The 27,425-nt window shown below is 36.4% G+C and overlaps 1 protein-coding gene across 1 annotated transcript; it reads right to left on the bottom strand.

Annotated features, from left to right (window-relative positions):
• Positions 1 to 598: 598 nt before the first annotated feature.
• Positions 599 to 18,573, bottom strand: LOC137491024 (zinc finger protein 721-like). Its single transcript, NM_001442024.1, has 3 exons — positions 18,523 to 18,573; positions 17,895 to 18,044; positions 599 to 7,990 (listed from the first exon to the last, which is right to left on the bottom strand). Exons 2-3 carry the CDS (start codon positions 17,977 to 17,979, stop codon positions 6,105 to 6,107), a joined length of 1,971 nt encoding a protein of 656 aa, NP_001428953.1. The 5' UTR covers positions 17,980 to 18,044; positions 18,523 to 18,573; the 3' UTR covers positions 599 to 6,104.
• Positions 18,574 to 27,425: the final 8,852 nt, after the last annotated feature.

Genomic DNA, 27,425 nt, shown 5'->3' with positions numbered 1-27,425 from the left:
CAATGACAAAACTAACAGCATGGTTGAAGGTTTAATGTATGTAAGCCTTTTCTAGTGCTTCTGAAAAGAATTTAATTATTTATTAGAATTAATTTTTATTAGTTTTTTACCTCCGAATTCAATCTGACTCCAATTTAAATGATCCTAAAATTTAGATTGTATTTCTAATTGTGAGAACGGATCACATTCATCATTTATGATTTAATTTAGAGTTTTGATATTTTCTGAGGTCCGATATTCTAAATTGTACGTTCATTAGGGACCAACATCGCTCAGAGTTCCACGCCCCGGGTTTGCGCTTCTTCTCACGGACAATATGTCGACACTCTGAAAATAGTCAGAGGATGCAGGATTAACTATATTTGAATAAGCTGGTCGCATTAACTCTTACCTAGTCTTAAAAAACCAGATCCTTAGCCAAGCCCATACAACTTGCTACTTCCAGTGGTTGAATGATTAAAAGGTCTACATGTTATCGGCACGCTATGGCTAACAATAATCAAATCCGCCTATTAATCAATTAAATTATGCCATACTATAAAGGTAATGAAGACTCCTCATAATCTACTGGATACAATGAAATCGCAAAACTCCAGAATTAATCAAAACTTAACATTTTATTTGTCAGGTAAAATTGTATTCTGCCAATTACATAATAAATCATCAGGAAGCCAATTCAGAGATGAGACTGTAACAATACAACATCCATTAATCAAAGATAAATCAAAGAGTTAGAGATGCATACATGACCAGAGAAATACATTGCAGCATAAGTCTCAATAAGTCTCAGAGATGCTGCAATGGGGTGTCTTTTTACAAGATCTCCCCCGTCCTAAAGCACATCTTACCTTATATACTCAAGTCAAAACAAACAGCCATAAATTCAAGACAATAAAAGTGTCACAGAAACCCTGGCCTGGTGAATTTGAGGACTTAACCATCTCTGAGGAGGGAGAGCATCTTATCAAGATCTTATAGAAGTCAAAAACCAAATCAACATATACTAGTGAACTATTACTGTAAAATTAAGACCACTTTACCAATCACACAGAGACATTTAAAATGATACCAAACATGAATATAACGCTGCAAGATACACCATGTTAAAACCTTGAACATTTTATGTGAAATGTGCTCTGATCAGCAAGTCGCTTAAAGGTCAAGAAGGGAGGCTTGGGGTGAAAGTAAGGGATGCATTCCTGCATTCTTCGATTCTGTTGTAGTGTAGCTCTGTTTCTCCAGTCTGTGTTTTCATTGTCAGCTGTGATTTGAATAGAACAGTGGAACAGTTGGTTTCTTCATCACTTCTCTTGTCTAATGAAATTTCATAACAGTTCTCAGGGTCTGATTTTTTAGATCCTTACAGAATAGTGCGACAAATAGAGTTAATTGCTTGCCATTTTTAGACTTGCTGTCTTTTTTTAGTCACTGTGTGCAAAAACGTCTTGCCTCCTTTTCAGCGTTGGCGCTGTGGCTTAGTTGGTCAAAGCGCCTGTCTAGTAAACAGGAGATCCTGGATTTAAATCCCAGCAGTGCCTAATCTACAGGTGCCAGGGTTGCTTTTTGTTAAGAGTAACGAGTGTTACGCAGCGGGATGTTAAGCAGTAGGTTTCTTAACAAAACTCAAATCCTTAAGAACGCTGCTCGTTCAAGAGGGCTTTGGACGATGGCTTTATATAGCATAGTGTGGTAATGCCTAACCAATTGGACTTTAATATTTCAAGTCCAGACATTCACACATGCAGCGCTACCGTTGTTTGTTTTTTTTTCTTTTTTCGAATTAAACAATTGGCCCCTTTCACAATCATTTGTCACTGTGGCTTAGTTGGTCAAAGCGTCTGTCTAGTAAACAGGAGATCCTGGGTTTGAATCCCAGCAGTGCCTTAGGTTGTTTTCCGCTTTGGCCTAGGGAAAATCTTACCCGTCTTAGGGAACCCCCCTTCGTGCCCATCGGTCAACTGCCACTCACACTGCAAGCTCCTGTGCAGGCTTCCTCCTTGATTTAGAATTTTCTGCAAACTTGGGAAAGCGCAGTCAAGAACCATGAAAGCCATTGAGACTACCTACTAGAATTTAAACATTGAGACAGGTTAATCAAACACTTAAATCAACTGAATATCAAGCTGAGATTATTCAGGGAGTTTAGATATCACCCTGATCCATTCAGTGTCATGGTCTGCTACCTCAGTATAGCCATCAGGCCCTGTATGTGATGGTGGAGACTAAGGATAAGACAAAAGTTACAAACAGTAATAAACCACTGAAGACAAGACAAGAAATTTCCAAACAGTAATAACAACTGTTCAAATTAATTATCTCTATAGCTCAGGGGGTATATTAGTGTTTTTCAAAGTGCGTTTAACAAAAGCATTTTCATTCACTCATTTCTCTGTTCACTTAGTCCCTTTATTAATCCGGGGTCGCCACAGCGGAATGAACTGCCAACCTATCCAGCACGTTTTTATGCAGCTGGTGCCCTTCCAGCTGCAACCCATCACTGGGAAAATAAACAAAAGCATTTTGCAATCTCTTATTTGTTAAATTTGATTTTTAATTACTAATACCTCCATGAGTGCATACAAATTAAAATGTAGAAACTCTGTATTCATTCTAACATTTCATTTGCATCTGTGTTTTGTGATTTCCAACTGAGCACTGTGCTTATCAATTGTTATGGAACAGGCAGATATCAGCTCTTAGCTGACATCTAATGAGAGAGAAAGAGAGTTTTGAGCAATCCAGAATGAAAATGCATGTTTACTGAATTTAAACATACATTAAACATAACATTAACTTCAATACATAATTTTGTTGTAATATCTTTTTACTCAAGCCCGTCCTAAAACATATAAAACAGAGTTGACTTGCATTTTCAAAGTAATGCTGTTACAGTCAACAATAGTTTTAGATCTTTCAGGGGTTAACTGCATCCATCAAAGTATTATTTGAAACCCCCATTTATGTTACATATATATTATTAAAAAAATATATATCCAACCATAAAGCTGCTTGTTTGCACAGACTTACATGGCACATTATTATTTTTTTATTCAGACATGTCTCTGTTACTTTTACAGCCAAAACCAAGCTCATGTTGAGGTCTAAACCAAGATAGCAGTGCAGTCACACAGAATCGTATCTTCTAAGACAAAACATAAGCTATTCTTTATTCCCATAATGTTACTGTCAGTTTCTGTGCTTAGTTCTTGCTACTAGCCCCTCAATATTTAGATTTTAGCTTTTCAATGACAATTAAATACCAAAGGAATACTTTTTTTCTTCTTACAATCAGTTCTAAAATCATTTTTAAACCTGAGAGCTTAGCTGAGCCATTTACTGCATTCTGCTCTCATCTATTTCTTTTTATATCTGAGTTCAACACCAAAAGCAACAAGAAATTGAGAGGGCACTCTTACCAACAGCGCTTGGCTTCTGCTTGATGAATCTGCAAACCATCCCAAGATGTGCAAACTGTCCAGACCGGTCCAATCCAGTTAGGGTCATAATTTTCTCGGGATTGCTCCTGGTGCATCATTGATCAATCAACCTCACCCTGATATTTCTAGGTATCTTATCTGACTTTTGTGGCCACTACTATTTAATGGATCCCTATTATAATGTTATTTTGTTATTTTTATTCAATTATTTCTTACCCTAATAATCTGACCTACACTATTCTTATGGCATGCCTTTTGTCTGTGATGCAGTTAGATAGCAGTGGTGGAACTCAATTACAATCTCGGGTTAATTTAGTCCACTACTAAATAGAAAACCAGTCCAGGTTTTATGCCCGAGAATGTCCCAAAAGCCTCCTAAACACCCATCAAATGAGTACTCTAACTCCGGGTGAAGGAGAAGGTACACCTCTCATCTACTGTTACACTTATCAGTATCGCTATAGGTGTAGCACAAAATGCACCAGCTCGCTAAGGGATTCCACAGCAATCTACCACAAAATCCTGTGAATCCACTGGTGCCTTTTATTCACGTCTGAATAAGAACCAACAACATTCATTCACGTCTGAATGAGAACCAACAACGTTCCGTTACTACCCACTACTTCACAGACAATCCCTAGTCTTATAATTTTTTAATCTTCCTACCTTCATTTTGTTGATTGATCAATGGTGTTACCAGTAAACAAGTGCCCGCATCCTCCACCAAAACTGTAGGGATAGTTTACAGTTTAACCCAAAGAATGACCAGTCTGGTAGATGAAGAGGAGCCGGAGTCAGAGATTTAAAAAAAAAATAAATTAAGTTTACTGAAGATAGTTTGCAGTTTCATTCGCAGAAGCCAGCTTCAACACTCGCAATGAGTTCCTAGGCCGCTCTGCTTACAGTTTCAACAATCGAACAATTATACTCTTTACACAAGTCCAGAAAGGGTGGGATCCAGGTAAACAGTTCTCATTGGTTACAACAGAAATAGACAATTCCAAATACATGCGTCAAAGAAACATAGTATCTACTTCCAGATATGGATGGCCTTAGTGTGTGCGTCAAAGAAAGCCTTGTATTTGTATCCAGATGTGGATGGCGACCTGATGCCTAGAGGTGAGGTCGCCCTAAGTTATTAGGAGCTGATCTCCAACCTGTAAAAAGCTAAACCAGGAACACAATAGACACAAAAGACCATCTGTGTTAAAGACTCAAGGATGTTTCTTGTACGTTCAGCTGTGTTATCAGGCTGGTTCAAGACTGTTTCCATCAACAGTCTGCTGCAATATCTTGGCTACACACAGTCACAGTCTGTCTCCACACAAAAAGGAATTACATAACTATTAATTATACTCAAAAACAGATCAATCAAAATGGCTATAAAATTATAGGCAATATATCAGGACAATAAAACAGGTGTCTTCTTCTCCTCTGTATTGGACCTCTAGTCATAGGAACAGATAGAGAGAGAGAGAGAGAGGTCTCCATGACCTATGACCTGGTTTGTGTGTCTCCTGAAAACAAAGTTAAAACAGACAGGCAAAAAGAGAAACAAGGACACAGAACATTCTTGCAGTAAGCAGTTTTAACTTATTCATTAGTTCAAATCAATTCACAGTTAAATACTGAGAAACAGGATGATGAAAAGGATAAACGGTGGTCCATGATGAGACGGATTGGAAAGCAGAAATCCGAATCCTTCATCCTTACACTGGCTGCCTGTTAAGTTTTGTATTAAATTTAAAATAGTAATTCTCACCTATAAAGCTCTAAATAATCTAGCTCCTGTTTATCTTCTGTCTCGCTACAATCCAACTCGCTCTTTAAGATCTCAAAACTCAGGGCTTCTGGTAGTACCTAGAATAGCAAAGTCGAGTAAAGGAGGTCGAGCCTTCTCTTTCATGGCTCCTACACTCTGGAATAGCCTTCCTGATAACGTCTGAGGCTCAGACACACTCTCTCATTTCAAAACTAGATTAAAGACCTATCTGTTTAGTAAAGCATACACTCAATGCATCACTTAGCGGGTTTCCAAACAAGTTTCTACATCTTGCTTATATACACTATGAACAGCAGCTACGCTAATTATTCTTTTTTTTATTTTCTTCATTTCCACCTGGGGATACTCATCCCGAGGTCCTCAGATTATGCGGAGTCACTGATTGGATCTAAGACCAGCGACGAGATGATCCCAAGGTTTCCATATCCGGGACCAGGCCGTATCCTGAGCTGCTGCTGCGCTGATGGTCGTGGGGAGTGGAGAACATGAGACTGATTCCAGCGATGCTCCAGGGACAGACGAGTCTTCGCTGAGGCCAGCTTCCAGCCTCCACTACTGAGACTGAAGCTCTGCACAAGACTTTTGGCCAGCGGAGAAATGAAAATGGTCGTGCCCAACTGAGTCTGGTTTCTCTCAAGGTTTTTTTTCTTCACTCCTATCAGTAAAGTTTTTTTTCCCTCTCCGCTGTCGCCACTGGCTTGCATGGTTCAGGATTGGTAGAGCTATGCATCAATGGATTTGCTCTTCAGTGTTTGGACTCTCAGTAATGATTAAAACCACACTGAACTACCCTGATCCAATTTATTATGACCATTTATGTGAAGCTGCTTTGACACAATCTACATTGTAAAAGCGCTATACAAATAAAGCTGAATTGAATTGAATTAAGTGCAAGTGAATGGTTTCTTCCCAGTGTGGCGCATCATGTGTAGAGTAAGGGATGATGATTCACTGAAACTCTTCCCACACTGAGTACACGTGAATGGTTTCTCTGCAGTGTGGATCCTCATGTGTCGATTAAGGTGTGATGATTTGTTGAAACTCTTCCCACACAGAGTGCATGTGAATGGTTTCTCTCCAGTGTGGATCCTCATGTGTAGATTAAAGTTTGATGATTGGCTGAAACTCTTCCCACACTGAGTGCATGTGAATGGTTTCTCTCCAGTGTGGATCCTCATGTGTTTATAAAGGGATGATGATTGGCGAAAACTCTTCCCACACTGAGAGCACGTTATTGGTTTCTCTCCAGTGTGGATCCTTATGTGTTGATTAAGGGTTGATGAGCGGTTGAAACTCTTCCCACACTGAGTGCAAGTAAATGGTTTCTCTCCAGTGTGGATCCTCATGTGGTGATTAAGGTGTGATGAGCGGTTGAAACTCCTCCCACACTCAGTACATGTGAATGGTTTCTCTCTAGTGTGGATCCTTATGTGTTGATCAAGGCGTGATGAGCGGTTGAAACTCTTCCCACACTGAGTGCAAGTAAATGGTTTCTCTCCAGTGTGGGTCCTCATGTGTTTATTAAGTGATGATGCTTGGCGGAAACTCTTCCCACACTGAGTGCACGTAAATGGTTTCTCTCCAGTGTGGATCCTCATGTGTAGATTAAAGTTTGATGATTGGATGAAACTCTTCCCACACTGAGTGCATGTGAATGGTTTCTCTCCAGTGTGGATCCTCATGTGTAGATTAAAGTTTGATGATTGGCTGAAACTCTTCCCACACTGAGTGCATGTGAATGGTTTCTCTCCAGTGTGGATCCTCATGTGTTTATTAAGTGATGATGCTTGGCGAAAACTCTTCCCACACTGAGTGCACGTTATTGGTTTCTCTCCAGTGTGGATCCTTATGTGTTGATTAAGGGTTGATGAGCGGTTGAAACTCTTCCCACACTGAGTGCAAGTAAATGGTTTCTCTCCAGTGTGGGTCCTCATGTGTTTATTAAGTGATGATGCTTGGCGGAAACTCTTCCCACACTGAGTGCACGTAAATGGTTTCACTCCAGTGTGGATCCTCATGTGTAGATTAAAGCTTGATGATTGGCTGAAACTCTTCCCACACTGAGTGCATGTGAATGGTTTCTCTCCAGTGTGGATCCTCATGTGTTTATAAAGGGATGATGATTGGCGAAAACTCTTCCCACACTGAGTGCACGTTATTGGTTTTTCTCCAGTGTGGATCCTTATGTGTTGATCAAGGTGTGATGAGCGGTTGAAACTCTTCCAACACTGAGTGCAAGTAAATGGTTTCTCTCCAGTGTGGATCCTCATGTGGTGATTAAGGTGTGATAAGCGGTTGAAACTCCTCCCACACTGAGTGCAAGTAAATGGTTTCTCTCCAGTGTGGATCCTCATGTGTTGTTTAAGGTATGACGAGCAGTTAAAACTTATTCCACACTGAGTGCATGTGAATGGTTTCTCTCCAGTGTGGATCCTCATGTGTTTATTAAATGATGATGATTGGCGGAAACTCTTCCCACACTGAGTGCACATGAATGGTTTCTCTCCAGTGTGGATCCTTATGTGTTGATCAAGGTGTGATGAGCGGTTGAAACTCTTCCTACACTGAGTGCATGTAAATGGTTTCCCTCCAGTGTGGATTATCATGTGAATCTTAAGTTTGCTTTTGCTTGCCAAAATCTTTCCACACTGAGTGCAGATGAAACAATTCTTGTCTCTCCTTTTCAAAATACCATCAGTCTGTAAATGAGTTTTTTCCTCAATTTTGACATGATGTTCCTCCTCTTTACTCTCATTCTCTTCAATTAGGTCTGGAATAAATAAATAAAAGATTAGTTTTCATCAAGTCTAAAAATCTCTCATCAAAAGCTGAAAAGTAAAAAGACACTGGAAACATTGGCTACACACACTTATTTTGATGCATGTTAAATGTAAAATAAAATCAGATCATATTTTGTTCAGTCATTAATATGTACACATTTAAGCAGATTAAATTCATCTTTATTTATCTACTGCTTTTACAATGTAAATTGTGTCATAGTCGCCTAACATAGAAGTCATTGTAAATTGAAACGCTGTCAGTCTAGTTTTCAGAGTTTCTTACATAATTGATCATAAAAGTAATTTTGGTCACATTGATAAGACACAGATTTGAAAGGTGTAAATGGTGTGACGACAACGGTTTTCCAGTTTGGATGTGGCAGATCCTGATTAGGTGCCATGGTTGCTCCCCAATTGGTTCAAAGCATATAAATGCGAGAGTGAGCTAGCTTCTGTAGGATAGTTTGGCTACTGGCCGTCCTTGCATCAAGACCATCTCTTTATTTTGGCAACCTTATGGTTTTGTTTGACATTATTTATATGTGTAGTTAAAGTTTGTTATTTTCATCATGTTCCCCTAGACATTTGTTTGTTTCTTGATTTGTTGTTTTATTAGTTGTATATAATAAATAAGTTGCATATATAATTTTTTTGTTGTCTGAGCTCTTTTATGTTGCACCTCGAACGAGGGGTTCGTAACAATGGCCTATTTTTATTTGTATATATTCATAATTACAACAAAATGTTTTTCTAACATTTGTTTAGCAGACAGGGAATACTATGGATAGAATACTATGGATAAGATACTGTGGATAGAATGAAAGAACCGACAGGGGAAAGCAAAGAAGGAGGTGTTTGTTTCTTTATTAAGTCATGGTGAGATAAGAGAAACATACATCCAGTTAGATCATTTTGTTCTCCTGATCTGGAATACCTTATGCTTCGGTGCCAACCACACTGGCCACCAAGAGAGGTCACAGCTGTTATAAATACAGATGTTTGCATCCACCCTCAAGCCAACACACAGAGAAGGGGCTAAGGGAACTGAATGGGAGCATAAGCGAGCAGGAAACCACACACCCAGAGGCAGCGTTTATTGTTACAGGGGACTTTAACAATGCCAATCTCAGGAAAATCACTCCAAAATACTATCACCATATCACCACAAACATGCGTGGTGACCGAAATTTGGACAACTGCTATGCTCCGTTCCGGGAAGCCAACAAATCCCTCCCCCGCCCACCGCTAAGCAAATCAGATGACTCTTTTGTTCTGCTCTTGCCTGCTTACAGACAGAAACTGAAACGGGAACCACCCACCCTCAAGACGTTTCAAAGCTGGACGGACCAATCGAGTTCCATACTTCAAGAATGTTTTGATCATGTGGACTGGGAGATGTTCCGGGCAGCTTCTGATGACGACATTAAAGTTTACTCAAGACACCGTTACATGCTTCATCAGAAAGTGTATAGAAGACATGGTCCCAACAAAAACTGTTCGTATCTACCCCAACCCAAAACCATGGATTGATGGCAAAGTTCGAACAGCCCTATCAGTGTGAACCTCCGCCTATAAATCCACAAATGCTGAGGAACAAAAACAAGCAAACTACAACCTCAGGTAAACTATCAAAGCAGCAAAACATCAATACAGAGGTACAAGGTAGAGGGGAGGAGTATGTGGCAGGGACTTAATTACATCATAAACTTTAAAAGTAACAAACCCGCCACTGTAAACATTTCTGCATCTCTCCTGGACGAGCTCAACTTGTTCTACACCTGCTTTAAAGCCCAGGACAGCACCCACACACTGTGCGCTCCCGCGGCCGATACCAAAACCGCCAGCACACTCTGTTTCTGTAGCAGACGTAACAAGATCTTTCCGGAACATCCGGAAAGCTACGGCCCAGATGGCATCCCTGGACGTGTACTTAAAGCATGCGCACACCAGCTAGCGAGGGTTTTCACGGACCAAGGAGCTGGGAGAAGAGAGAACACACCCCCATCACCATCAACGGGACACCAGTGGAGAGAGTCAGCACTTTCAAGTTTCTTGGAGTACACATCGCTGAGGATCTGACATGGACTGTTCACACAGACGTAGTGCTAAGGAAGGCACAACAACGCCTCTTCTTCCTCAGGCGTCTCAGGAGGTTTGGAATAAGTCCTCACATCCTCCGCTCGTTCTACACCTGCACTGTGGAGAGCATCCTGTGTGGCTGTATCACCACCTGGTATGTAAATAGCACCAGCAGCAATCGCAAAGGCCTACATAGGATTGTGTGAACTGCTGGACGCGTAGTAGGAGGTGAGCTTCCCTCCCATCACGACATCACCAGGCGGTGCATGAGAAAAGCCAAGTGAACTATAAGCGACTCCAGCCACCCAAGCCATAGACTTTTCTCTCTGCTACCCTTAGGCAAATGGTTCTGCAGCATCCGGTAACGCACCAGCCAACTAAAGGAAAGCTTCTTCCCTCAGACTATCAGGCTGATGAACACTTAATACCCCTCACTGCACACAATGTATATGTGGCATGCACTGCACTTGAACCAATACATACCTAAAACAATACTGCCTACAACTATGGGTACACATATTCATTATACATATCGCTGTCAACAATTATAATGCTGCCAAATTATTTTGTACTATCTGTATTTTGCACTGTCATTATATTTGCACTGTCTGTATTTTGTACTGTCTAGAGCCAGCACCTAAGCTTTTCACTCATTATAGCACACGTGCTGCTGATGATGTGACAATAAAAGTGATTTGATATTCATGGCCATTTTTTCTTCTTTGGCCTTTATTATAGCAACATTTATATATACCCCTACATACAAAACCCACAGATACCTTTCGGGTGCTTCGGATGCTTCTGATAAATTTTTTCAACAGCCCATAAAATGGGTGGAGTAAAGACAAACTTTACCAGTTGGAATGTGCAGAGGCTAAATCACCCAGTGAAACGAAACAATTAAAATCAGTTAAAAACAGTTCAAATCCGATATTGTATATTTACAGGAGACACATCTGTTGAAAAAAGACTATTCTAAACTTAATAGAGGAGGCTATACACAAATATATTATTCAAACTTCAATAGCAAAAGTAGGGTCGTTGCTGTACTCATACATAAGAATGTAAAGTTTGTCATTGAGTCAAATGTGCTGGATAAAAATGGCAGAAACATAATAATCCAAACTTTTAACATGTCTGTGGTCCTGGCCTATGTGTATGCTCCTAATTGGGACAATGTACACATTTTCATTGATTTATTTTCAATTTTGCCTAGTCTTGACACACACAATTTAATTTTAGGAGGCGAACCTCCTGAATTTTATTCACCTGTGCATCAAACCTATTCCAGGATTGACCATTTTCTCCTGGACAAGCAGTTACGTCCCTTACGCCCCATTCACAAGGGGCATCAGCGTCAACGCTTCCCGTTCACTTTGAATGGGTGATGTCAGGCGTTGCCGAACTGCATTGTGGATTCGTTGACGCTGCTTCAGAAGCATTGTTCGCTGCAAAAGTTGGGACTTGATCAACTTTTCAAGCGGCGATGGAAGCATCAGCCAACAGATCGCTGTATGCAAATGCACCAGCTCAGACTGTGGCCTATTGCTGTGTAAATTCATTGGCTAAAGCTGCTATGACGATCACGTCAGCCCCAACTTCAGACACGCTTTCTGTCAAGCGTTGACGCTGAAGCCCCGTGTGAATGGGGCAATAATGTCAGCAGTAGTGTATGGTAGTATTGTTATTTCGGAACATTGTCCAGTCTCACTAAAGCTATGTTTTCAGGCAATGGAATCCTCCAACATGCATGGCGGTTTAACTCAAGACTCTTGGCAGACGACGATTTTGTAAAATTTATTGATGCTCAAATTTATTTCTTCCTTGAGATAAACGAATCCCCAGAGATAAGTTTGAGCATCCTATGGTATACTCTGAAAGTATTTATAAAAGCACAGATTATTTAATATCAAGCTAGCGCAAATAAAAGAATGTCAAAACGGCTTACAGAGATTATGAATTAAATAATACAATTGATCAGCTACTTGCCAGCTTACTTGCCAGCTACTTGATCAGTTTACTGCCAAGCTAACACCACTGTTGTGCAAGGTATTTGATGAAGCTCTTGTTTTGGAGACAATTTTTTTAGGTACTTTCAAGTCCATAGTTTCGTAAAAAAACACTTCTCTCCTTCACTGAACCAACCATAAGCATGTTGGATAGATAAATTGGTAAATATGGACTCATATCAAAGGGGTATGATGTCCATGTTATATGAAGTGGTCTAAAGAACTGCCTCCCCTTGCCTAAATTGTATAAAGCTAAAATGGGAAGACGGACTGGGACTAGAAATATCAGATACAGCCTGGCAATATGCCATAGAACTGGTACACTCATCCCCTGTATGTATTAGACATGGTCTTCTTTAGTTTAAGGTGCTTCTTAGGCTTCACCTATCTAGGAGCAAGCTGGCAAAAATGTATCCAGGGTCAGATTCATCTTGCCCCAGATGTGGTTTGGAGCAGGGGCGTTGCGAGGGGGGGGCTTTGGGGGCTTAAGCCCCTGATGTATTGTCAAAAGCCCCTGATCTCTTGGAATATATTGCACTTAAATAAAAATATGTTGTATAACATTTATTTTGTTATCTAAGTACTAAAAATGACCACATACATCACGAACATTCCACTTAACGCAGCGTTTGTGTTAGGTAATTAAATCGTCAGCTGTTCAGCAGTACCTGTTTCTACCGGCAGGTGGGAGTGGCTCTGTTGTCACATGGTGTTAAAAAAAATCCCGCCACTGCACTTCATTTATTCATTATTTTGAGGAGCTGAAGCTAATGAGGTAATACAACTCTTTCGCGAAACTGAATAGTTTTAACTACTGATGAAACTTGTTTCCCCAGTATAAAATGTGTGTAGTTCTGGTGATTTTAAAATAACTATAATCAGTAAAATGGGCATCATATCAATGTAAATACATGCGAGTAAGTACAAAAAAAAAAACGTAAATTGTTCTAGCTTTCTAGATATAATATATATATGAGATAGCAAGTCACATCTGTTTCTGTAATAGTTAAATCACAGTGAGTTTATTCATCTAGCTTATTGTTATATAGCTATATTCTAGTGTAACATGCTATGTCAATTTGCATCAAATTATACATCGACTTTCTTATGAAAATACATAAAATGGTTGGAAGAGCACATACAGTTGAAGTCTGAATTATTAGCCCCCGTTTATTTTTTTCCCCAAATTCTGTTTAACGGAGAGAAATTTGTTTTCAGCACATTTCTAATCATAATAATTTTAATAACTCAACTCTAATAACTGATTTATTTTATCTTTGCCATGATTACAGTCATATTTGACAAGACATTTTTAAAAACACTTCTATACAGCTTAAAGTGACATTTAAAGGCAGGTTAGGGTAATTAGGCAAGTTATTGTATAACAATGGTTTGTTCTGTAGACTATCGAAAAAAATATAGCTTAAAAGGGCTAATAATTTTGACCCTAAAATGTTTTTTTTTTAATGTAAAACTGCTTTTATTCTAGCTGAAATAAATCAAATAAGACTTTCTTCAAAAGGAAAATATTATCAGACATAGGCTACACTGAAAATTTCCTTGCTCTGTTAAACATAATTTGGGAAATATTTAAAAAAGAAAATAAAATTCAAAGGAGGGCTAATAATTCAACTGTATAAAACATTTATTGTTGCAGTCGTGTAAATGATCAGTTAAAGCCTTTTTATTTTTATTCAGATCTTATTTTCATTCTACTACAGCAACAGCTGGTTGCCTTCATCCATATTAGGGATTTCCTAGAATGTTCTACTTTTGTGAGGCATATATGGAATTTCTGCTCAAGTATGATTAAAACAGGCATTACATGCATTTAAAGTGCTACAATGCCCACATCACCCTATTTTGAGGAAAACTGAAAAAAAATTCCCTGAAGAAATTTAAAGTAAACATATTTCTAGCATATAGATCTTTATTTTCATTTTTTGTAGCCTACTACTTTTGATAGAATTGTTATTATATAAAAAAAATAGTAGCCTATTGAATATCAATATTTTGCAAGGTATTGAATTTAGAAATTCCATTATCTTGACAACACTACACCTCAGTTAATCACTCTGTCCAAATGAACATGTTTGTAGCTTTGTATCACATTGGATAACAACTCACACTATAAAATAAATCATATTTTCAGATTTGAAGACATGCAGAAAATTACATTTTCAAAAAACAAACAGAAAGTTCAAATCAGGAGGAGATAGGAGGCTCAAGAGGATTGATATGGCTCATAACAGACTATTAAATGAGAAGTGGGTTCATTTATCAATGTTTTTTTTCCTATTTGGATTTTACAAGTCTTAAAAACCCCTTATTTATTATTAACCATTTTTAATCCTGTTAATAAGATTAGAGTAGGTATATTAGTTTGGTAAATTAAAACTTCTTTTTTTATATAAATTTTTTATTTTGGGTGGGGGGGGGGAGGGGGGGGGGGCAATTTCTTTGGGGCTAAGCCCCTTATCCCTTTCGACCCTAGCAACGCCCCTGGTTTGGAGCCAGCAGATCTGATGTTCTGGCGATGCCCTAGATTGCATAAATTTTGGGCCAATATTTTTAGATCATTTTCATCTATATGTAATAGAGATCATTGCCTTTTCTTCTTTATTGGCCAGACGCCTGATTCTCCTAAGATGGAAAAAACAAACCCACCATCCCACAAACATTGGATATTAGAATTGTTATCACATCTTAAACTCGAGCACCTTAAGTACATCATCCGAGACTCAACAAAAAAGTTTTAGAGGTTTGGCAGCCTTTCCTCTCCTACATTGAACGCTCAGAGGTTATTATATCCTTGGTGAGAGTTTATCCCTAGTTTCCTAATTTATTTGATCTATTTTTATTAATTAATTTATTTTTATCTTTCACCCTTGTTCTTTATGGGGTGTATGTCTGTAACTATGTACCATGTTAATTTGTTGTTCAATATGTGTGTTGTTTAAAAATTAAAGACTTTGGAAAAATCAATTAAAATAGTTGAATAATAAGAAAGTAAGAAGTACTAAAACATAGTTTTAAGAAGTGTAATAATCCAATTAATCTACTTACAGTAGATGTCTCTGTTGAAGGTCTGTGAATTTAAGATAGTTATTATTTAAAGAAGAACAAGCCTTTCTCGTACGTGACTTTGTTCTTTGTGTGACTAAAATGTAGGTAATGGGTAAGCAGGATGAGAAAAAAATTATATATTCTTCAATTATATATTCCTTCTATGCTAATCAAGGACTTCTGAGACATTGCAAGCATGGGATAGGTCCTCCTGGCTTGGCAGAGTTGATCACAGCTCCAGTACACATCTCTGCCATTTGCTTGCAGTAACCATGTGCTTTTCACCATACACAATTCTTCTGCTTGTGATCTTCCTTCAAATAGCTTTATCATGTTTGGTGTCATTTGACAGTTTATGACTTAAGCATTGTAGTGCTAAAATCAACAGAGACATTGATTGCTTGTATTTCAATATACAATATATTTACTATTGTTGAGTCATGGCCTGAGGAGAGTATGTTAATGTTCTTCTCACCCACTTTATCTCCTCAACTGTGCTCTCTCATGTTCAGTTCGTTTTGGGGGTTGATTTTCACTCATCTTTAACAATGCTTTGCTCAGGGTATAATACGTAAAGGTAAGTGTTGATCTGGGAGAATGGCTTTTACTCTGCATCTCCTGCACACGGCTGCGTAGCCTCATATGCTAACAAAGACAGTTTCACTGTTATTGTTGCTCAGCAGTGCACGTACAGCTAATTTCTTTATACTGTATGCTAGTTTGTTTCATTCTACTGTCTGTATATTCAAACATGTAACTTAATAATCAACTTTACCTGCTTTAAGTTTGAGATTCTTTCTCTTTATCAATGATAATAACAACTTTGATGGAGTCAGATAAATAATGGATTTAAACACGCCATCCTTCAACTGCTTTCTGTTTCTGATTATTGGTTCAGAATAGCAGTGTAAGCTCCAAACCTTACAGCTATGTTTCCATCCAAAAATGCCAATTAAATTTATTTGCAAAACTGGAATATCGCATAAAAAATATGCAAATAAATCAGTGTTGTCGGGCAACAAGGAGGCAAAGTAGGTGGTGCTGTCGCCTCACAGCAAGAAGGTTGCTGGTTCGAGCCTCGGCTGGGTCAGTTGGCATTTCTGTGTGGAGTTTGCATGTTCTCCCTGAGCTTGCGTGGGTTTTCTCTGGGTGCTCCGGTTTCCCCCACAAGATCAAAGACAAGCAGCATTACACTGTTTTAAGGATCTAAAAATGTATTCTTTAAAAAGCAAAAAGATTCCAATGGTGGCGCCTGCTGGTACGTGAAGAATATGGTCAATACTGATGAACTTTACACTCAAATCTCTGCATTATATCAGCATGCTGTAATCCATTTCTTAAGCAGCAGAAGTCTTTTTTAGACTAGTTTGTTGGCCAGTTGTAGTCAGTGCAATGCTAAACGTTATTGTTCCACTATAATTTGTTTTGTCTCACATATTCCCACATCATCATATAGTTTCGAATACTGTACAATGTTTTATAATAATTTATTATTTTAGAGTCCATTTCATTTAGCATATTTAAATTAGAGTCATCCACGTTTTCTGACATACTTTAAATCAGGGTTTCTACAGGTGTCACCAAGTTAAATTTAAGACTTTTTAAGACATTTTTAAGACCATTATGAATAAAATTTTAGACTAAGGAATTTTTCAAATGGCCCAGAAGAAAAGGTTTTTTATTTGTCATATCAAAAAATATTTTTTATATAAAATAATTAATAATACAATAATAGATCAATGATAACAATATTAAAATATTTTAGATATTTCTTAGCAAAAGATCTTAAATATTGTGTAAAAACAAGAGAGTTCGACTTGGATCCACACACTTTTTTCCAAAATAAACTTTCTTTAAAATAAAAAAAATAATTAACAAATTTTTAAAAAAAATTTTTAAAAACTTTAATAAACTAAATCCATTCAAAACAATCTGTCCAGGTGGATATCCTCAACAGTCTTTACCATTATGATAAATAGAGTAAAAATGACCTTTTAAATAAAAGTTGAAAGTTTTATTGAGATGGATTGTTGGTGATTGTGTGGGTTTTGACCAAATTGGGTAACAAAACATGAACACAGGAAAATGAAGACTTGTTTAAAAAAGATTTAAGACCTACAACAAAACATTTCAGCAAATTTAAGACTTTTTAGGGCCAAATTTTTGATTTTTTAAAACATTTGAGAATTTAAGACATTTTAAGACTCAGCGAAAACCCTGTTTAAACACAATAGCCCTGATAATTAGTTATTATAATAAAGGTTTAATTCTAACTCTGATACTATCTCTGAGAACTAGTAACAACTACTAGAAAGTTTAAACCCATAAAGAAGTTGATGAAAAAAAGGGAATTGTGATCAACCTGACATATGCAAATGGAAAGTACCAAGCCAACACTATCACTGTAATAGCAGATATCTTCTATGAGAACACTGTAGGTCAAATGTCATCAGCTCAGTTAAACTTTTTTTAAATGTATTGTTTTTATAGCGCCAGTGCTCAAGGGCGCTTTACACAAAGTAGGAGAACAAGAAAAGCAACAACCTTAAGAAGGTACAGAAAATGGGAGACTAATAATACATAAAATAATGACTAAAGACAAGAGAACAAGTAACAAAAGAAACTCATTCTTGTCTTTCAATAAGTGCTTATGTGCATTTAGGAGAACTAGGCAGCACACTCAGGGCTGCAACATGGATTTAATTTAGTACTCTTATTATTAAAATATATAAAATATAACCTGTTTGTTCCTGCAGATCTTCCTGTTTGACTGTGAATGTTTCTTCAATCTTCACATCTTCACTCTCCTCTTTAATAAATGCCATCTTTATAACAGTGTGGAGATCAGTCACTTCAGCAGGAGTTTTTCTCTGTGTTTGGACACTTTATTCTGTTTAAAATGAACAGAACAGAATGACAATGAACAGAAACAAAATAACTTCTCTTCAACACTTGCTTCAACAGTTTCTTTATATGAGAGTGATTGACAAAAATAAATCAGGTAAGTCTGAGCAAGAAACAATAGCCACAAACAAATGATCTGATAAAAACTAGTCCTCCATTTCTTATATATATATATATATATATATATATATATATATATATATATATATATATATATATATATATATATATATATATATAATGTATACTTGTATTGGAATGACATTATGCTAGTAAATAAATAAAACCTTCATTAAAACACACATTTCTGTTGTTCAAACAATAGCCCTCGATTACTGTTATTAAAATAGTACTTTGTTGTATAAAGGATTAAAATAATAGTCAACCGCAGGTATATAATATCGAAAGAAAAACCTGAAACTTTAATCAATCGGTTTATATTTGTGTAAAGTTGTGAAACAAACCTTCCTCCGGTTGAACCACAGCGCGGAAGCGGCGCAGCCTTATGACGTCACACAACACGCCAAAATAAAAGTCTTTTTTGTTCAGCTTTTTTTTTTTTTGCCACTTACTGTTGCAGTCAGGACATGATAAATTTCACACTCCTTTTCACATCTCACACGACATATCTGCTCTCTCTCTCTCTCAAATGCACAGACATTCAGTATGTGAAGTTGATCAAAACTTTTAATCCAAACATTTTTACACAATTTTGAAAAACTTGTTTAATCCACTAAGCATAAGTGTTTTTTTTTTTTGTTGCAAAAAGTTTACATCACAAAACAGGGGACAATCAACATCGCAAGGCATATTTACCATTAAAATAAATAAAATCAATCTAAATTGTTACCACTGCAACAAGGAGCAAGGAGCTGCACAAAAGATCTACATCAAAGGACAAACAAAACATTATGAAAATAAATGTTTTAAAAATTAAGTAAAGAGAGCTTCAGCTATTTTTTTCTTTGATTTCTGAAGTATTTGAAGCTTTGAGCCACTTTCTCTACCTCAGAAAAAAAACATCTAAAAGAGGGTCTGCACTTTTTCCACTCACAGCAATGAATATGATATTTACCCAATAGTAAAATAAAGTTCACAACATCAGAGAAAGAAAAATGTAAATCCCATTTGTAAAATAAAAAATCTTCTAGAACGATAGGGGGGACTGAAATAATCTTTAGTGAAAGCCAAGGATGGATGTCAAACCAGAATTTAAAAGTAAATTCACAAGAAAAAAATAAGTGATCGAGTGTTTCTGGAGCAGAAGCTACACTTGTCAACATCAAAGTTAAATCTTTTTTGAATAAACTCATTCACATGGTACATCCGGAATAAAATTATGTAATTTACCCCAGGTAACCTCAGGTGCTACTGGATATTTAGGATAAAAGGTAAAAGCTTTGTTCTCTACTAAGGGTTTAACAACTCCTAGATGATAACACTTATACTCACCCATTATAAGGCATGTTGTAAATAAGCTTGTTGTTATATTTACTATCAAAAGTATCAACATTTGATATTTTTAAAGACGGAAGAGAAGTTACAAGTGTACAAGGGGATCAAAATAATTACTTTGAATGAACCTAAACAAAGCAATAGGTATAGCCACGCAAATTATAACCTTTATCTGTGATTTTAACTCTATATTTATTTAATAATCTGTTATGAGATATTAGCAGTCCATTTTTGTCTAACAAATCATTAATAAATATAATGCCTTTATTGTAGCTGTCACTTTTAAACAATGATTTTCTGTTAATAATAACAGCCCTTCTATTCCAAAGAGTGGATTTATGAGGGGAAAATTATGGGTAAATATCACTTTCCAAAAAAGTAGTTCTTGCTAATGAAAATTAGATAGCTTCAAAGTAAGTTTTGAACAATCATAATCACATCTTAATACAAATTCAAGGCCACCATTTTTTTAAACAAATTATTTGGGAAATGATACCACATTGAATAAGGCTTAAACACTGTTTCAACCATTTAACTCTAAAAGTGCCAAGAAGACATTTAAAATCGATTGCTTTCAAACCTCCATATTCACACTCTTTGACCATATGATTCTTACGTAAATAATGTGATTTATTTTTCCAAATAAATTTAAATAATATTGAATTTAAAGATTTAACTATTTTGGGGGAAGTATGTAAAGGATAAGTTAAATATATAATTTTAAATAATCCCAGTCAAAAGAATTTTACCCTATATGGAAAGGTCTCTAGCTAGCCAATGATTTAGGGATTTTTCCATCCCTTCCATTTTAATATTAACATTTGCACATTCTCTATTAACAGAATTTTTGGTGATGGTAACTCCCAAGTATTTAACTTGTTCTTTTATTTGAATACTCTCTAATTCTCTTAAAGTACAATTCTGAATAGTTAATATTCCACATTTTCTTAGGTTTAAGGTGAATTCAGAAACTTTAGGAAACAGAAACTTTGACAAGAGCTAAAGGGAGCACCTCCCTATTTTTAAGAATTAATAGAGTGACATCAGCAAACTGACTTAAACTAAAAAGTTCAACAGCTATATTAAACAGTAAAGGTGAGATGGGACATCCATGATGAATTCCTCTTTTAATGTAAACTCTAGGACATGATCCTGAATTCAGGGATTTACTACTGAATATATCAGTATAGAACAGGGAAATTACCCTACAAAAGCTCGGACCAAACCCAAAAGTTTCTAAAGACTTTCTAAAGACAAAAAAGGATGCTCAAGGGTATCAAATGCCTTGAAAAAGTCTAGAAATAGAAATAAACTTGTCTGAGGAATTAAATACCTATAATCGAGCATATCAACTATCAGTCTGAATACTTCTCCCTTTAATGAAAGCTGATTGTGTTTCATTTATTATCTCGCCTATACTTTTTTTTGAGTCTATTAGCAAATACATGAGAGAGCAATTTAAAATCATTGGACAAAAGAGTTATGGGTCTCCAATTGTCTAAAAATAATTTGTCTTTGCTTGGCGTTGGAACTAATGATTAAATTCTGCTTCATAGAACTTGATAGTTCTGCTTTCTCTATACATTCCTTAATTGCTTCAAAAACTAAAAATCTCATCTCTGGCCAAAAATGTTTATAAAACTCAACTGTAATTTCGTCTATACCTGGGGAACATTTCAGAAATAGCAACATCAAGTTCAGAGATAACAATTTTAGATTCCATCATTTTACGGAAGCTGTCATCTATAATAGGAACTTTATCTTTTAAAAAGGAAAAGAAAAAGTCACAATCAATCTCTTATGCTACGTTTATTAATAGTTTTTGAAGCTTGCCTTTGCTTTACTGAATTAAAAAAAAATATGAAGAATTTTTCTCCCCCTCCTTTATCCATTTCACTCTAGATCGTAAAGCTCCTTTAGCTTTCTCTGTATAATAGTAATCCAACTCTGATGGCAAAATACGAAGTTCATTTTGTTCTATATCTCCAAGAAAATCTTTATCACCAAGGTCATTTAATCTAGATAAAACTGTTAACTGTCTTTTTTTCCTAACAGAGGAAAACAATAGCTCATTACAGCAGAGCCATTTTTTAACTCGATTAATTTTCAACTTGAGAAAAGCATGTGGCAGAAGAAAAAGAAAACCAAGCAGCAAATAGGGAGAAAAGCATTTGCCAAATGCTTATTTAAAAAGCTGTTTAAAATGTGTTTTGTGATTTATTAATAACATTTTTTACTGTTTGATTAATCAGCCTTTAAAACATGGATTAAATAATAATACAGTAATAAAAGTGTCAATTTATTTATACATTTAAAATGTATTTGTGATGCATTGTTTTATTGCTTAATTAAATGACATTTAAAAACACAATTCAAACATATCTATTTATTTGTCCATTTAAATTGTGATTTATTTATGTACATTTTTATGCTGGGCGAAGCAGTGGCGCAGTAGGTTGTGCTGTCCCCTCACAGCAAGAAGGTCGCTGGTTCGAGCCTCGGTTCAGTTGGCGTTTCTGTGTGGAGTTTGCATGTTCTCCCTGCATTCGCGTGGGTTTCCTCTGGGTGCTCCGGTTTACCCCACAGTCCAAAGACATGCGGTACAGGTGAATTGGATATGTAACACACACACACTGGAAAATACCAATAATATCCAGCTCGTGTGTGACTTTGTAGACAGGTTTCCACAAGTCTACAACTATAAAAATTATGGTTTGACTAACTGCGATAAAACATTAGAGCTATTCTGAGAAAATATCAGCGTAAGAGTGCATAGAAACATGTAAATGCAAGTACATGGAAACAATTCAAGCACGGCACATGTTGACTGCTAATATACCAAAACCGAGTTCAACTTGTACACTGGAGTAGCTCAGTTGGATAAATTGGTTGTTACTCATGCAGAGCCTTTTGACTTGGGTGAAAAAGTGAAAAAGTGCTGTGAAAATCTTAGAGGGGGCCTCAGTTAACATGGACGCCAGTTAAACCATAACACAGGCTTCCCTCAGTTTACTGTTAAGAGTCCTCAAGCAGATGTTTATGCCGTGTAGACTTGACATCATGTTCACGATTACAGCGTACGTGTGGATCTCGTAAAAATATTGAAAACACTGATGCAGCATGTCTGGTGTTTCCGTCTGTTCCGCGTCCTTTATAAACTCTAAACACCGACCACTTGCAAAGCAAAACCGTGTCAAGCTGCTCATGTGTTTGCCACAAAACGGGCAAAACAACCCTCGACCGCTGTCCATGTTCAGTCACCATAAACTTTGTTTACGCCATGTACTCCACAGCGCGAATTTACCGCGCTCACCAGCAACAACAACAACTTTCCCCCGCGTCACTACCGGTGTTTGGTTCATTCTACGTCCTTTCCGTAGGGAATGTAATTGTAAATTTGTTTCGGGATTTGTAAAAGTGTTTTGCGTCTTGTTTATTTGTTTTCTCAAATGTAAATTTGTTTCGTCCTTGGTAAAATTGTTTTCCCTATGTAATTGTGTCTGATGACAGGTAAACATGTTTTTCAAAATGTAAATTTGTCTCGAGCTTTGTAAAAGTGTTTCAAACTTTGTAATGTTGTTTTGCACTTCCCGGCCACCGTACTCTTGGGCCTCCATAATCATGACACTGAAGACTTATCATGCGTACAATTCAGGCTTAAACGTGAATAAATAAAAATTTATAGAACATTTAATAAAAGAACAGTGATGTAAAAATGCAATAACGTTGTAGTGAGCACAATAAGCTTATTATAAAATATTCCAAACTTTTAAAGGGGCTGTATATTATAGTTTTTACAACTATTTGTTGTACAACATTTTTTTTTTTTTTACATGAGTGGAAACCTTTGCTGAACCCACCTGTTTCTGATGTTTGCTGGGGAGCGATTCTGATTGTCTGGCAACTGTGCAGAGCTAAAAAAAAAAAAAAAAAAAAAGATAACTGTAAGTAGTTTGAGGGGGCACATGGTACATTGTCCAGTGGCTTCCAGTGCTTCAGCATCTCTGTACATGTTGCCGGAGGAGCTGGTGGTACTGCTGGTGCTGGTTGTGGCCAAAATCAAAGTGGGAACTATAGTAAAAGCTCAGTGGCATCTGAGGTAACAGGTGGATATTCTATTGATGGAGCAGGTGGAAGAAGTGGCTTTGGTGCTGTTCATCTCATCAAAATTAAATGGAAACTTGTTAAAATAGATTATAATCACATTTGATTTTTTTTTACTTGAAATGACAATCTTTTTGCTAAATTAAAATTATTCAACCCATTCTTTAAACAGGGTTTTGCTTGTCACCCTAAAGAGTTTAAAACAATAATTAATATTATCCCTAAAAACATCACAGTATTAATCAGAGGTTTTCTTTCACACTATTCTGTAATGTTTTCTCTTCCATCTTTATTTTTTAGAAATTATTTTCCAAAATGTAATAAGTTTTAAAGGAATATTCTTATTCAAAGGCTTCATCCTAATCAGCTCAGACCTCATTTATTTTTAAAGATTTTAATTCACAGGAATTAGAAAAATAAGACAAGTTACATTTCTTATTCAATTCTCCCCAAAATTAGAGAACTTCACTTTAAATGATTAATGATGTGTGTCCATCAAAAGAATTTCTGAGATTAAAAGTTGATAAGCAGGAGATCTTGTCAATGTTATGAAAGTCATATTGAAAACACTGAGCATGTTTTCTATAATTGCATATACTCATGTCTCATGTCAATATCCATGTAAACCCTTTTAGCAATAAACAAGTTAAATTTAATGTGACTAAAGAAAATTGTACACAGCATTAAGTAGTTAATAACCGTTTATGCTTTGCAAAAAATTCTTCAATCATAAATATATAAATTTATAAATGTTGGTTTTTAAACCTTTTAAAGGGTGACAATGAGATTTATAGACCCATACTAGTTTAAAAAAGTATCCTTTTCAGTTTTATATTGCACACTTAACATTGCTGTTAGTAATAGTAGTCACACACACACACACACACACACATATATATATATATATATATATATATATATATATATATATATATATATATATATGTGTATATATATATATATATATATATATATATATATATATATATATATATATATATATATATATATTAGGGATGTGCGGAGCAGCCGGTATTTGTATTTGTATTTGTTGAGGGGGAAAAGTATTTGTATTTGTATTTGTATTCGAGTAAAATTCAAAATGGCGCAAAAATATATATTTTTTCTATTACACTTCTAATTTACATTATAGTGAAAGTATTGTTTAATTATACCCATTATATAAATTATAGACATGCAATATTGGTTGTTGTTTTTGAACATGTGACAAGAAATGTCATTGAAAAGAAAATAACACAGAAGCCATTATCTCATCCATGATTAAACCAACAACTAATAAAATACCATTGTGAATATTATGAACCCCACCACCACCGTTCTTGTTGAAGGACACTGAATAGACAGAATAAAAACAAATAATACTTCAAAAAACTGTTCTTCTTCTGAAAGAACTTCATTCCAATGGACAGAATTCCAAAAACTAATATTAACTAAATAAATCTAAATAAACCCCTGCCTGGGAGATCTGGCAGAACAAAAGTATTCTATATATTACTAAAAGATACAGCACTGCTATTGTCATCTGCCTGCCACAAAACAGACACAAAGTTTGTTTTTTTAGTTTTTTATGTTTGAAACTGACTTGCTGGGGCAGAATGTGGCTGTGTTGATGGTTTGGTGCTTGTGGAGGATTTAGCAGAACATAGCTGTGCTGATTGAGGGGATTGATGCTTGTGGGGGGTTCACAGACAGTATCAGGAGAGGATGCTTTTAGTGCATGTGATAATACATTACATAGAAGGTTGCGCAGTGGCACAGTGAGTATTACTGTCGCCTCACAGCAAGAAGGTTGCTGGTTCGAGCCATGACTGGGTTCTCCCCATGTTGGCGTGGGTTTCCTACGGGTGCTCCGGTTTCCCCCACAGTCCAAACACATGCAATACAGGTGAATTGGGTAAGCTAAATTGTCCCTATTGTGTGTGTGTGTGTGTGTGTGTGTGTGTGTGAAAGAGAGTGTATGGATGTTTCTCAGTGCTGGGTAGCAGCTGGAAGGGCAGCCACTGCTTAAAACATTTGCTGGATAAATTGGTGGTTCATTCCACTGTGGCAACCCCAGATTGATAAAGGAACTTAGCCGAAAAGAAATGAATGATTATGCATAGGAGATGTTGACAGATGTTTAATATCTCTGCCGATTTCACTTTTGCACACATTATAACGTTACAGTATCAGTTTGTTTTATCTGCAGCACCACTGACTGTAAAATTCTTCCACAAAGAACATGTTTTTTTTTTTTTTTTTTGACTGGTGGAGGACCAAGAAATGGCTCAGAAGCAGTCTCACTCTTTTTCTATTCGGGTGCCCAAATGTATTTGAGGAGTTTCAAGTTAATAAAAAGTGACGGGAAGCTATGCTAAGGTTAACTAGCCTATAGCATATATCTTGCTGTCTGCAAAAGACAGTAATGTAGACGTACCATATAACTCCCATAAGTGCATACTATTCGACACAACTGCAAAAGCATCATTTTAACCTTTATAATTGAACGTTAACGTTACTCTGTCAACAGTCTATTGTCTAAATTACCGCGCTAACAGAGCTAACGTTGCGTAAACAGAGCACCCGGTTGCAAACTTCCCGATCCCGATCAAATTCCGCTACAAGTTTATAAACTGCATCTGGAACCCAATTAAGGTACAAAAATCTATTTAACAAAAATAGTGATGCAGATAAGATTTTTTTTCGCTCAGCCGAGCCTTCTCTGTCTGTATCTGTGGAGAAGATTGTGCCAGACACCTCCGCCCCGCCCTCCGACTGAGCGTCTCTCTCGCTCGCTCGCTCTCTCGCTCTCTCTCTCTCTCTCTTTCTCTCTCTCTCTCACTCACGCGGGCATGCACTGTGGTCTCATGAGGAAACGCTGCTTTTTGATATAGTGTTTTTCTTGCTCCCGAATACAAATAATTTTTCAAGTATTTGTTCGAAATAAGTATTCGTAAAAACACGCTATTCGTGCCTTTCCGAATACCGTATTCGGGTTCGGCTCCACCCTTAATATATATATATATATATATATATATATATATATATATATATATATATATATATATATATATATATATATTAGTGCTGTCAATCGATTAAAAAAAACTAACTAATTTAATCGCACCTTTTTTTTAAAAAATTAATCGCGATTAATCACATTTAAAATACTGAAACTTGTAATTTTGGCTATTTAAATGTCAAATTAATGTAAACGCAAGACAAAAAATATTTAAACTCAAAATATTATTGTTAAATAGAATTTTTGTTTAACTTGTAACACAGATTTCTTCATGTAAACAACATACCCACAATAAACCATCAAGATCCTGGCTTGACAGCCCTATTTATTACAGAAATTAAAACACAGGCATGTTAATGACATTTAAATTTCAAAACAATCAATGCCAATAAAGAAAACATTGATTTCCATGTTGGATTCTAAGTGGACTGCAAAAAGAAATGCCAAAATACAGGAATTGCAGATATGAAAAATTAAAAATTATAATAATAAACTATAGAATACAAACTGTTGCGCTCATTGTAAAGTTTTATTGCTGTGAGTTGAGAACATTAATTATACAGTAGAAACAATTTTGCTTAATCCTCCTTTACATTCATCCAGTTGCTAGGAATATCCCGCAAGTGCACAGAGACTCCCAAATGCCCGCAAATGAATGATCATTTCTTGCAAACCAGTCGTTAAATACATTGCACACCCCTCTCGCCCCTACTCAGATACATCGCTCACTCCACCCCTGACACCCCTCAACAGGCCTGACACAGACACACACACAGACAGACACAC

This window comes from Danio rerio, chromosome 4 (genome assembly GCF_052040795.2).
Source record: "Danio rerio strain M-AB ecotype USA chromosome 4, GRCz13ab, whole genome shotgun sequence".
In the NCBI taxonomy this organism is placed as follows: Eukaryota; Metazoa; Chordata; class Actinopteri; order Cypriniformes; family Danionidae; genus Danio; species Danio rerio.
The sequence above is the reverse complement of the archived record's forward strand: the minus strand, read 5'-3'. Positions and strand labels throughout refer to the sequence as shown.